The 13943-nt window shown below is 48.1% G+C and overlaps 1 protein-coding gene across 1 annotated transcript in view; it reads left to right on the top strand.

Moving 5' to 3' along the window:
* Positions 1-13943, top strand: part of TTLL10 (tubulin tyrosine ligase like 10) — a 197374-nt gene that overhangs the window by 175867 nt on the left and 7564 nt on the right. The window contains exons 11-13 of the mRNA XM_054009101.1: positions 4297-4468; positions 9227-9367; positions 11537-11653. Of these exons, the coding sequence (XP_053865076.1) occupies positions 4297-4468; positions 9227-9367; positions 11537-11653 (430 nt within the window). The remainder of the gene's footprint in view (positions 1-4296; positions 4469-9226; positions 9368-11536; positions 11654-13943) is intronic.

Raw genomic sequence — 13943 nt, forward strand, 5'->3', positions numbered from 1 at the left:
GCCGTGGCAGAAAGAGAGTGAAGTTAGACTAGCAGAAGCAAGGGAGAAAGTTTTCAGCTGAGATTTGAAAAGCAATGACAAGCTGATGAGGTGGACAGGGGCAAGAAGGAACACAAACAGGAGCTGTGGTGGAGCAAGCTCTCCCCCAGGCTTTGTGTAGGGACATAAGGAATAAGGACCCAAATAAAGAGATCCCAGTCCACTAACTGCCCACATACAAACAGCAGCCACCAAGGTGTGAGTTAGATTTCAAACTATCAGTACAGTGAACCCCATACAAGAGGCCCTTCCTTGGTAATCTCCCACTCTAAGGCACTGCCCCAAACTGTCCCCAAAAATAAAGGGGCGTGTTTCAAAAACACTCAGCAGTGGCTTAGCACCTATGTTCCCACAGAAGTCAATGGGAGTCATTTTAATAGGAGCAGAAACAAAGCCAACCCTGAGAGCCTGTGAAAATCCACACCCGTAATACACAACTCAGCCCCTCTTTATTAGACACATCCTTATCCAACCAATATTTGTTGGTCCCTTGAGTGGTCACATAAGACAAGGTTCATTCCATTTTGCTGGTGGTGCTCGAGAATTATTGTTATTATTAATTATTTGCATTACCATAACTCTTATGAGCCCTAGTCTTGACCCTGGACTCCATTGTGCTAGGCACAGTACAAACGCAGAACAAAATATGATCCCTGCCACAAAGAATCCAGGATGGGCATGTGCCCAGACGGATCCAGATAAGAGTTCTTCACTGCATAATCTTTCTACTGACTCACCCTGTGTCCTTAGGCAACTCACTAAGCTGCTCTCAGTTCCCCATCTTTGAAATAAGGATAGGAAATACTCAGCTCCCAAGTGAGCGCTGGGTTGATTAATTCATTGATTTTTCTAGAGTGCCTTGAGCTTTGTGAATGAGATGCACTACAGAGGTGCAAAGTATTGTCATTATTTATATAATGAGCTGCAAGTCACAGACATCCCTCCTGGCTTTCATGGGACAGCCTGGATTCTAAGTGGTTGTTTGGTTCAGTAATCTTGAAGCTAGGCTTCCAGGGCACTTCAAGCATCCCAGTGACCAATACTACGTTATCATGACATAATATAGTGTGATCAAGATGTGACATGCCACATGGCATGCCAACATCATAGTGTGATATACTAAGGGCATGACAAATTTATCATAATGTGACATTAGCGTGTTCCATCATGGTGTTGTTTGCATCACCCCACCATGCCACTGGGTCACAACTCAAACATTCTGATATTACAACTTAGCAACTTTATCCCAGAAAGTCGAGAACACAAAACTCCAACCTTCCCAGCCAACTCAAGCAATTAGTCCATTTTATCTTTGTCAGACTATTACGATAAATCTCTCTATAAGGAAGGTATTAGCCGGTCTAGTTGGGATGGACAGGAGAGCCTTGTAAGAGGGCAAGTCTGAACTGCCAGCCCTTCTGTGGTAGGACAGGTATGTGTATGAAGTTGCTGGCACATAGAGGCAGAGGAATTGATAGCCTGGATCAAACCCAAGGTCCATTTGTCCGGTATCCTGTTTCTAACAGTGACCAATATCACATGATTCAGTGGAAGCTGTAAGAACCCTAAAGTAGCACATGTGGGGTAATCTGCCCCCCACATTAGGTCTCATCCTCATAGACTTTAAGGCCAGAAGGGACCACCATGATCATCTAGTCTGCCCTCTTGGACATCTCAGATCACAGAACCTCCCCCACCCTCTCCTGTAACAGACCTATGACTTCTGGCTCAGTTACTGAAGTCCTCAAAGCTTGATTTAAAGACTTGAAGTTACAGAGAACCCACTATTTTACTCTAGTTCAAACCAGTGTGTGATTGGTCACAATGCTGCAGAGAAAGGTCCTCTGCCAACCTGACCTGAGGGAAAATTCTTTCCCGACCCCAAATCCTGATCTCCAATAGCGAGAGACAGGCTTAAGGATGAGGTTTACCATCCCATCCAAAAATGTTGTTAGTTTTAACTGTTAGAACTCTGGGTATTCTTGTTATCCACATAAATGTCCACCCCCCTTTCGTGAGAAGGGACGGCGTACTATTCCTAAATGATATCACTCCGGCGATGGCCGTGTGTGACGGGTTCTTTGTATTCAAATGCAAACTCTGTATACTCTCCAGTAAATATTAGTCACTCTTTAATTCCATCCCACTCTACAAATGTGGCATAAGCTTTTATTCCTTTAGTGTTCAAATGCTCAGCTTCTCTTCCTGCCATTTCACTGTGCGTCCTAACAGTGCCCTCTGCTGTCAGTGTCCACAAAGAAATGTTGGTTTAGGCCATAAGATGAATGGGTTTGTTTTGCCGTGTGTAATGAGACTATAGAGTTTTTAAACCAACTAGAAAACTCAGCATGAACTGGAGAGCTGTGCTGCCAGTGGGGAGTGGGAGGGCAAGCTGATTTATCTGGATGTGTCAAGAAATTTAATCTTTCACTTTCTACCGTCTGCAATGTGTCCCTTGTTTTCAGGCAGGCAGAAAAAAGCTCTCCAGTATGACATGCTGCCTGAAATTCCCCTTCTGGGAACTGCCCCGAGTCCTACAGCAGAAGGGGGCGTGGGGCTACCCCGTTATTCTGGCTATATTAATTCCATTGATTCAGTGGTCTGTCCTTGTCTAGTCTGCCCTCCTCTATAGCACAAGCCATAGAACTTCCCCAAAATAATTCCTAGAGAAGATAGTACAGAAAAAACATCCCAGCTTGATTTAAAAATTCCAGTGATGCTGAATCCATCACAATCCTTTGATAAATTGTTCCAACGGTTAATTATTCTCACTGTTAAAAATGTATGTCTTATTTCCAGTCTAAATCTGACTAGTTTCAGTTTTCAGCCACTGGATCATGTCATACCTTTCTCTGCGAGACGGAAGAGCCATTATTAAATATTTGTTCCCCACGTAGATATTTATGGACTGTAATCAAGTCACCCCTTAACCTTCTTCTTTGTTAAGCTAAATAGACTGAGATTTTGGAGTCTATCACTATAAGGCAGATTTTCTAATCCATTAACCAGTCTTGGGGCTTTTCTCTGAACCCTTTCCAATGGGAGTTAGCCACGTAAATACTTTATTGAACCTGGGCCTTAGTTTTTAATGGGGCAGCATCTCTCAAGATTTGTCCCAGGGTAGCTATAATTTAGTGTACCTTAGTGATTTGAGTAACTCAGTGAGAGCTCGAGTTTGTAGCAACACGGCCACTTCCAGGGTAGGACTGAATTGTGACATTGCTATCAACGAATGTTAATGTCACTGCTAAAAGCAATCAGAGCTGGGGGACATGAATAGGATGAGAGTTGAAGTGTTGTCTGTTATGGAAAATGACTTTCTATAATTGCCCCCGAACTTTTTTAACCAACCTGCTCTATTTACAAGTTAAAAGATGGATGTTTTTCTAACTGCCTACCTCGCAAACGCAACCTCACAGCTAAAAGTCTAGAGGGTTTCTTTCTAGCTCAAACCTGGTCAGCCTATTTGACAGGTCTGTTGATGACGCATGAGCTAGAAAAGAATCCATGTCACTTGCACTGTGGTGGCTCAACACAGTTGAGAGATGCTAAAGTGCTAATATATTTTAGTGAGTAAAGTCAGCAGCTCCGATATGACGCTGAATACACACGCAAGCCATAGATCTGATGAGTGAAATGTTGCCGCTTTAACACGGTTGCTATTCAGAGCAGAACTACACTTTAAGGGACAGAGAGAGAGAAGGTGGGTGAGGTAGTATGTTTTATAGAACCAACTTCTGTTGGTCGAAAGCTTGTCTCTCTCATCAACAGAAGTTCATCCAATCAAAGATATTACCTCACCCACCTTGTCTCTTTAATATCCTGGGGCTGACATGGCTACAACTACACTGAATACTTTAAGGGACATCCTTATTTACACACAGAGGGACCTGCATCTGCACTCCTCACTCAAACCACTCTCCCATTTGATTCCACTGGGAGTTTTGCCAGAGCACGGATGACTGGATCGGGCCCAAATGTCAACAGAAGCGAGGGGAAGGGAAATATAGGACAAGAAAGTAGCAGTTTAGTGGGTCATTTGGTTTTGTTCATCAGCTTTCAGCTTCTGTTAAACTTAATCTGTTTGGGTAGCCTCTCGCTCCCATTGATCTAAATCCGAACTTATGGAGTAAAGTGATCAGAGGCTGATCCTGGGTCAACTGAAATCAACGGCCACAGGCGTGAGCTGTTAGCTCCCCATGCTACAGCCCTTCATGCCCTTTCTTGATGTCACAGCTTGCACTTTCGCTCTGGCAGGTATATCCAAAAACCTCTGCTCCTAGAGGGGAAGAAGTTTGATGTCCGTTCTTACCTCCTCATTGCCTGCACGGTGCCTTATGTATTATTTTTCGGCCATGGCTATGTCCGACTTACCTGCACCCACTACAATGCCACTTCCGATGACCTCACTGCTCATCTGACCAATCAGGTAAACTGAAACTATATCCATCTGTCCACCCTGTGTGATCTGATTGGATAGTGCCAGGAGGTCCCTTTCGTGCCCATAGTTCGGTAAAATGATGGACTAGAGGTGTCACTATTAGCAAGTGGGGAAGTTGATTTAGGTGCATGCTGAGAGGCAGTTCTGACAGACGGGACTCCCAAAAGCAGGAGGTGAGAGGCTACTAATGTGGTTCATGAGTATGTGACCCTAGCACTTTGGCTGGTATGGGAGTGATTGGATCAGGATCACAAATGCACTATGGCCAAATGGACAGAATACTGGATTTGGATTCTGTTCTCTGCCACTGATCTGTTGCATGATCTTAGGTGAGACAGTTCCCCTCTCTGGGTCTCTTTTCCCTTCGTCTGTCTTGGGTATGCCGATCGTAAGCTCTTTGGGACAGGGACAATATGTCGCTTGACTGATATGGGGCTGCCATAATTCAAATAAATAATAATCCTGCCGCATGCAAAAGTGTCTTTAATAAAACAGGTCTCTGGCTAGCTCTTGGAATTAAACCTTGATCTTTGCCAGCTTTGCTACCTCCAAGTGAGATCCTTGCACTGGCCCTGTTATCTGCCAAACGCCCATCCCACCCTCTCTCCCGCTAGTAACAACCCCTAAGGGGGCAGAAGCTTCCTGTGAATGAGGAGGCAGAGGGATAGGAGGGGGAACAAGGCAAGCTATTGAGACTCTCTGGGGAGGGGAGGAATTGTATCCAGGCTGTGAAGGGGCCTCCTGGTAGGTCTTACGGCCATTCCTATGGCATTTCGATAGCAGCTGGTGCCCAGTGCCCGGTAATTGGCACCCTGACCTCTGCCCAGGTTTTGGTGCCCTCTCCTGTCCCCCACCTGCCCTGGCGGATAGTGCCCTTACTCCTGCCCCTCCCCCAGGATGGGTGTCTGTGCCAGGGCCTATGGCAGCTAGAAGGCGGGACCCGGGCTGGGCCAGGGAGTCCTACTTGCTCCCCGGTGGCTGGCCCAGTCTCACGTGCTGCGGTGGCTGCTCCAGTCCCTCCTCCAGGTCCTGCTCTCCTCTCTGCCCCCACTTCCCTCCCATGCACGTGGGGCCAGAATGCAGCTGGATGCCGCTCGAACCCCCACAATGTATTGTGAGGGTGCAAACCAGTGGGTGGGGCAGGGGGTGGAGACATTGATCCGCCACCCCCAATATTTCCACACACACCTGCCCACCCCCCCAGTTCCACGGCCCCTGGCGATCCCACTGCCCAACATATGCCAAGCAGGTGACCAAAGTCTGCTGGAGGTTTTGCTTCCCATTTGCTCCCCAATGCATTTGCTCCCTCCAGCGGAATGGTGTGTTCTGAAGAGCCAGGTAGGGAGCTCTCCCAGGCTCTCCCACTGGTTCTTGCAGGAGTTTTATTGTTATTGCAGAAAGGTAGCTCAGGACACGGATTATAGCCACTTTCTGCAATATACGCTATTATCAAAGTGTTTTCCTGGAACAGAGTTGTTTGCTCAACTCGAGGGCTGTGCACAGGGGATTTCAAGTGCTCGGGTGAGACCCTCTGGCACAACTGACATCAAACAAGGGACAGGTGCTTATTAGCAGAGCATAAATTACCTAGAAACCTGTCGGGAAGAGGGGGGGAAGGTAACTCACCTGAGCAGCTGGCAACATGTAGGACTTTTTTTCAAACTACACTTGATTCCGTCCTGCCTCCCCCACGCAAGGAAGCCAGCCATTTTTCTCTGGTATGTTTCAAATGTCAAGCAGAACCATTTCCCACAGAGCACCTCTACGAAAACACCCTGCAGTTGGATAACAAGGTAGCTTGTTCCTCTTGCTGCAGTGAACTTTGCTTTGCTAAACACCAGCCCTGTTCGGGGTTAAATGCACAATCATCTATAGCTTGACACAGAAAGTGTAGAATCAAAGCTTTGTTCCAAATGTATTTATTTGTAAACTTACACAGAGCCTATGACTAATTTGGCATCCAGTTTCAATGCTTAAGTAATTATTATTATTATTTTATGTGTTATTGTATTACCCTAGCACCTAGGAGCCCCAGTCATGGACAGGACCCCACTGTGCCAGGCGCTGTACAAACACAGAACAAAAAGCCAGTCCCTCCCTCAAAGAGCTTACAGTCTATGTATGGGCCAAATTCATATCGGATTTCGGTCCATTGAAGTATACGAACCAACGTTAGCACATTTGATCCACTTTGTTTGCAGATGGACTCAAACCAAAACCCTGATTCATGTTCGAAATTCTGGCCCAAATCCCAGTTTTGCTGCTGGTCCCTGTCTTAGTTTTGCATTTTACCTTCATCTAATCCCAGCTAAGGACACATCTGGGGGAGCCGAGGTCTTGCACCGAGGACAAACACTCCCTTTCTCCCACGCCACCTCATTAATACACCCCTGCCAGCCATTCAGTGGCTTTCCGTCCCAGGCGTCAGGCAACAGCTCATCAACAGAGCGGGGCTGATTTTGTTTCCCAAGCAAGCACAAGGGAATCTGAAACTGGATCATGAAACCTTGGAAGGAAAGCTGCTGTTGTGTGTGTTTCCATCGCCAACCCCCCCACCCCCCCTTTTTAAAGAGCTTTGCCGTGTTTTATAAACCATCTGTGAAAGGTTCTCTCGGCCCACATCAAATTTGTAGTTATTGGGCCAGACCCTCGTCTGATGTAAATCAGTGCACCCCATTGAAATGAATGGAGCTCCATTGATTTACACCAATGGAGGATTTGTCCCATTATTTTTTACAAACGCGTCTTGTTCCTTTGACAAGATGAAGTTTGTTCCGTCCAGGGCCGGGGCCTTGTGAGGAGCTGCCGCAGATGCTCAGCACCTTGCAGGATCAGGCCCTCTGTTTTCAGGGGGCACACGCTGGCAGGAGCCCATTTGCACTTATCTTATGAGGACAGGTGGGTGTGGGAAGACAAAGGACCCCTCTGCTGACACGTCATGGGGATCAACAAGTGCGAGGCCTCGTTTGCCTCTTGCCCTGCCCAGGGGACAGTGCATTCAGCTGAAACCCAGGGTGAGCCGCGTGGCAGACAGCTCCACTAATCAGAAGTTTTGCAGCTTAGCAGCGATTGCATGGCAGATACGTTTGCAATCCTGCCCAGCTGTTGCATAAGGAGAGGGGATTTATCTCTCCCTGGCCGATGCAAACACCCAGGGCTTGATAAGGCTCCACCTTACCCAAGGATTAATGAGCCAGCGGAATTGAAATTCCCTCTCCCTGGTTTCCTCTGGAGATACACACATGTGCATGTTTCCCAGGCGCTCCCTCGCCAGCAGAGAGACGCTCTCCGGAAGTGGGTTTATTCCTGGTCGTGTCGGGGAGGGTTACACTAGGCCGGGAGCATGGTGAGCAGCGGGCTCTGTGCTCACAAAGAGAAATGCCTTTTTAAAAACAACACTGCTGCTGCTGCTTTAACACAGTTGCTGGGTAATGGGGTCTGCTGTAAGCATGCATCACAGGCTGCCTGCCCCTCAGCTGGTATCATCTAGGCAGCAGCCAGGGGAGGGGAAGGAAAAGGATAATATAGAGCAGGGGACTGGGGGAGTATGGGACTCCCAGTCCCAGGGTCTGATTCTCAGTGACTTCATTCCAGGACTTGGGCAGGGAATGGGGAAGGGGGTTAATGTAGTTTTAAGCCACCTTTGGAGCATTCAGTGTATTCTGGGGCCATACAGGGGCCTGGCCTCCATGAGGCTGTTTCTCATGGCTCTGCATGGGTCCCCAGGAAGCCGAGAATAGCTGCAGTACAGTGCCATGTTCCCAGCAGGCCTCCAATCCAACCCTTAGTCCTGGGGCTGCAGGCAGGGCTGGGGTAGAGCGCTGGGAGGGGCTGGGGAAGGCTTGTGCAGCGAGTGTTCTTGGGGCTGTTTATCCCCACTCCAAGCAGCATCACGGGGCCTTAATGCAACTGAGAATCAGGCCTCTCGACTCTGTTCCCAGCTTCGTCACTGACTCGCTGTGTCTCCTTGGCCAAGTCACTTCACCTCCAGGCTGGGAAGCAAATGGACTTTCAGGCTTGGCTATGTGGCACTTTCTAGCAGGTCCTCTCTGCACTGTGACCACTAGGTAGGACACAGGGTGTGCTCAGACTATCCTTGTGTCCACACTGCACCCCTAGTTCTGATTGCACTCAGACTGCCTGAAACTTGTGCATCAAGGGATCGATCCTTCGAGGCACTGAGCGCCCTTAACGCCCACTGACTTCAATGGACATTGAGGGCACTCAGCACGACTTAGTAACATCCTGCAGGATCAAGCTCTAGGACTCCAGGTCTCATCTCACCCACCCCCATATTTCCCAGGGTGTCAGCAAACTCACTCATCTTAGCAATTCAAGGGGCCGACCTGCACCCTGACCTTCAAGAGGCCAATGGGGATTGTGGGTACCCAGCACCTTCCTGAGCAGGGTCCCAAAGCAAAACAAGTCTGGATCTTCCAGCCGGGAATTCTGACATGGGAGCCAGAGCCCTAAAGCCATCAGAGCTAAACCTTCTGAGCAAGGGTGCTTGGGAAGAACAGACTGGCCACAAATCCCAGCCCATAGCCTTCCTTCTGCAGTGCTCACTTTGGATCCGCTTGCTTTCCCATCTTTTGGGCCAGATGGCAACTCAGAATATGGCTTGAATCTGGTTCCTTTATAACCATTCCTCTCTTCCCCTCCCCATTCCTCAAGGCAGGGAGGGGGAAATCTAAGCCTTTTAACTCACCATCCCTTTGCTTTCTCCATCCCCCCTTTCCCCTCCAGTACATGCAGAAGAAAAACCCCCTGTACAGTCAGCTGAAGGAGGAGACGGTGTGGCGGATGGAGCGCTTTAACAGCTACATTAATGATAAATTCAGGCAAGCCAAGGGCCTCCCCAAGGACTGGGTCTTCACCGTGTTCACTGTGAGTGTACGGGGAGCCCGAGTGCATGCGTGGCGTTAATTAGGCTTCCTGGAACAGGAGGGAGGGCAAATCTGCTTGCTTCTCAGGTGCCTGAGGGGAAACAGAGGTGCATCAAGTGAGGAGAAGGGATTGGCAGCACCATAGTAACCGTTTACCAGCAGACGCTGAATGCGGCAGGATTTTACTGTTAAAAACCACCCTAAAATATGCATCAAAAACTACTGGAGTCTTTCGTCTTGTTCATGTCAATGTAGATTTTATTTTTACATCACACTTTGAGGTGACTTGTCATGAAAGAGGGTGATGGGCAGCAATTACCTGGAGGAGTGCTCTAGTGTTATTCACAAAAAGAACAGGAGTACTTGTGACACCTTAGAGACTTTTTGCAGATACAGACTAACACGGCTGCTACTCTGAAACCTAGTGTTATCCAGGCTTTCAATCCAATGCCACGGTACTACAGTGACAAGTCAAGGGGCGTCAAAGAGATGTCAAAGAGATGTCCAGCTTGACAGGACTCAAGCTGAAGTGTGACCGCACTTTTGAAGGCCTTTGTATAAGCCCATTCATTTATGGCCGGATCCCTTCACATACACGCTGTTCTTAACATAAGAACGGCTGTACCAGGTCAGACCAAAGGTCCATCTAGCCCAGTATCCTGTCTACTGACAGTGGCCAATGCCAGGTGCCCCAGAGGGAGTGAACCTAACAGGCAATGATCAAGTGATCTCTCTCCTGCCATCCATCTCCAACCTCTGACAAACAGAGGCTAGGGACACCATTCCTTACCCTTGCAGTGGGACTCACAGACTTTAAGGTCAGAAGGGACTATTATGATCTTCTGATCTGACCTCCTGCACAACGCAGGCCACAGAATCTCACCCACCCAATCCTGTAACAACCCCCTGACCTATGTCTGAGCTACTGAAGTCCTCAACATGTGGTTTAAAGACTTCAAGGCGCAGAGAATCCTCCAGATTGTGGCTGGATAACCCCTCCTATCATGAAGAGTGGGACAGACCTAAAAGGCTTGATTTCCACCCTGCACTCCCATCTTGCACAGGTCGAGAGGGGAAGGAAGTTAGGGATGGAAGTTAGGGATGGAGTCTCTGGGGCCAGCCGGTTCATCAGCGTGACCCGGATGGTGCCGTAAGATTCCACGCAGCTTGAAACATATGCGGTGGATGGAAATGAAGGGAGCAGAGCTCAGAAAGGACAAGGGCTGTTAAGCTTTGTTGTGGAGCTGTTTAAAACGACACCCAAAGGAAATTAAATGCTAAAAACATTAAGACAACATTAGTTTTTCACCCAAAACCTTAGGGAACCAGCTAGGACGCAACTCGGGCTAAGTTTGCCAAAAGTTTCACTGCCGTTCTGAAACCTTTCCACCAGCCTGGGCTCAGGTTATTGGACAGAAACCATAAAACACAATCAGTTCAACTCAAAACCAAGCAAAACCTGGCAGCGGCTGCTCCATTTTGCCCTACGTTTTTGGCTTCTTGAACACAAAACTCAGGGAGTCTGTGAATCGTCAATTGCCACATTTGCCCCCAAGTCTGGTTGTCCCTTTTAAAAGAGTAAATGAAGCAGTATTTCTAGGAAGTTGGTAAACACTCATTCTGAGTGAGGATCCAGGCTCAGTTCCATGGTGCAGTCAGTGTGATAGCACCATGGAGCAGTGGGTTCAAAAGCAGTCCCCAAGGAGGAAGTCAGAAAGATGGGTGAAGGTCGCATATTATGTTATCCGGTAAGCAGTATTTGGCCTCAAGCTTCCAACCGGAGAAGGAGCACAGGGGGTGGCTATCTGCTTGAAGAAGGGAAGGCTTGTGAGGAAATGTTGTTCACAAGCCAACAGAGTCTGTGGGTCTTATGATCTCAGCTGGAATGGCTCCATGGGCCGCCTAATATGAGAAAATCCACTCTGGAGATAGTGGGTGTCTCTGGAAATAACACTTAGATGGGAAAATCTTGCCCTGAGATGTGGGTTTTGTGCCCCATTTCACATGTGATTTGGCTCTCAAATCCTCTCACTTTACAAACCTGGGAAACCCTCTCTATAGAGACAGGGAAGGGGAAAGTTTGCTGGGCCGGTTGGCCTGTCGCGACTAAGACGCTGTGCTCCTGTGTGTTTGGACTGACCCTACGATGCCGTTATTGTGTGTCTTTCAGAAGAGAATGCAGCAAATCATGATGCAGTGCTTCCTGGCTGTCAAGTCCAAGCTGGAATGCAAACTGGGCTACTTTGATCTCATTGGCTGTGATTTCTTGATTGACGAAGACTTTAAGGTATTTAGCAAAATCTTGTTCCCTTTATGCATGCAGCCACTTCTGAGGAGGAAGGAGCCAAATGTTTAACAGCGCATAGCAACCCTTCCATGACAGTTTAGGGTGGGAAGTGAATACTTTATCCAGTTAAAACTGTGATTAGAATTTGGGCAGGAATGTGGATTTAATAGCCAAAAATAGCATGGGATCTTTAGTGACCAGAAGCCCCCGGTCTCAATTTTACATCGCCTCTGAAAGATGGTGGGCCGGATACTCAGCTTGTATCAATCAATGCATCTGCCTTGACTTCGAAGGAGCGATCCTGATTTACACCAGCTGAGTATCTAGCATCGAAACTCCAACAGCACAGAGACCCTTTCAAGGCTATGCTGGGGCACTGGATCGTTTACTGATCCGCCAGTCACCAGCAGAACTTTCTAGATGTTCCTCGTAGGTTTGCCATCCACGTACTGATCCATCCCAACAATACTTAGCTGGGGAGAACTGATAGAATCACAGAATAAAGTGGTAAATTGGGACGTACAAACAGAGAAAGAAAGAGAAGAATGGGGAAGGGACTGGCTATAACCATCACGTTGCCTCAAAGCATCAAAGTCCTATAGAACCACCTGGCCTGAATACAACAGAAAGCCATCTGGTTCACTTTGCTTTTGTAGACCTGTTGCTAACACAGACGCTAACTCAAACATATTCCAGCAAACCCTACTACAGAATGGCAGTCATGTATGCAGCACAGGGCACGGTGCCCACACAATAGTGTCCTTTGTGCAGGAAATCAATGGCAAGAGAGAGTTAATGGCAAAGACATAGAAACTGGCACGTCTCAAATTTCGGTGGCAATTGTCTTTTTGCAATGTTGGCATGCAAAGCCCTGGCTGTGTAAACCTGAAATAGAAAGGGAGATCCAATATCACTCTAGTCTGGCAATCCCTCTGTGGTTAATTAAAAGCGTTAGCTCCGCTTCAGTGCAAACATGGCCCCTGGAGACTATTACGTCTCTATGTATTTTGTATATGGACAGATAAACAGATCGGTTACTTTAGAATGGTTTGATCTATAACCGTGTGTGTGGGGGGGGGGGAATTTCAGTGCTGAGAAACAGGAGACCCAGCAGTGATGAACGGATTTGGAAGTCTGTTAAAGTGGGTAAAGGGAGTAAAGCAGGAATTTATGTCTGTATTTGTTTATCGCAGGCTCTTCCCTGTTCTCTTGTCCTGTAGGGAGACAGTGAACCTGATTCTCTGTTCACGTACACCACTGTAAATTAGAAAAAACTTCACTGAAGTCAGTGGAGATACCTCAGGGTAGAACTGGTAGAAGAGAGAGGAGACTCAGGCCCAGCGCCTTTAACCCAGTGTTTACGTCTGTATGAATACCATGGTTGCTGGGGTGATTGTGTAGTTCCTGGCTGGGCTTTTTGTTGTGTAGGGATCTGCACCCATAACACACAATGGGCCTGGTTCTCCTCTTCACCATACACCAGTGACTTCAGTGGAGTCTGATTCACATCAGAGGAAATGAGATGCATGAATGTGCTGTGTTCTGCACCAGAGCAGGGCTCCCCTTCTAAAGGGGCGCGGCTGTGATGTTCATGTTTCTCATTCCCCAACGGCCCACGTGGAAGGGCGGGGCTGTAAAACAGGGTGGAGGGACAGGCTGGATGGCTGAAGGGCTTTATAGTGGCAGGCATCACTTTTGAGTTCCGTTACATCTTCAGCTCCGGTCCAGGATGAAAGGGATTGAAAGACGTTGCCATCTGATGGATTTCCAGTGGCCTAGATGATACAAACCTTGAGGGGTGGGGGTGTCTTTAGGGCAGTGTGGCATGTCCCCTTGGTTATCAGTCTAAGCTGGGAAACCGAGGGCTAACTGGGTCACATGGATGGAGCTCTTCTCTCACACCTGGAACTCCCTCCAGAATGAGGAACGTAAGTGGGACTGGGGAAGCTTGCATCAACAATGCTTGTGCTGGAGCTGTGCTATAGGTACGGGTGATCTCCCCCAGAGCTGTGCATCCAGCACCAAACTCATATACACACAGTTAAAGGAGTGAATTGACGGGAGGGAAAGTGCCGGTAGAAAGCTCAAATTAGCCCTTTCTCCCATCCACGCCCTTCCTTCCTCCTTGTTCCAAATGTCTAGACACCCCTGAATCACTCCCCAGGAGGGCTCCAGGGTCCCGTGTTTGCCTGGTGCAGTCTTTGAAAGGCATTTCTGTCCCACAGCATGGACTGCAGCACATTGGTTGCAGCGTGCATGCAAACAAGGCCCGTGAAAAGGACCCACAACC

The sequence above is a fragment of the Malaclemys terrapin genome, chromosome 19 (genome assembly GCF_027887155.1).
Source record: "Malaclemys terrapin pileata isolate rMalTer1 chromosome 19, rMalTer1.hap1, whole genome shotgun sequence".
NCBI lineage: Eukaryota > Metazoa > Chordata > Testudines > Emydidae > Malaclemys > Malaclemys terrapin.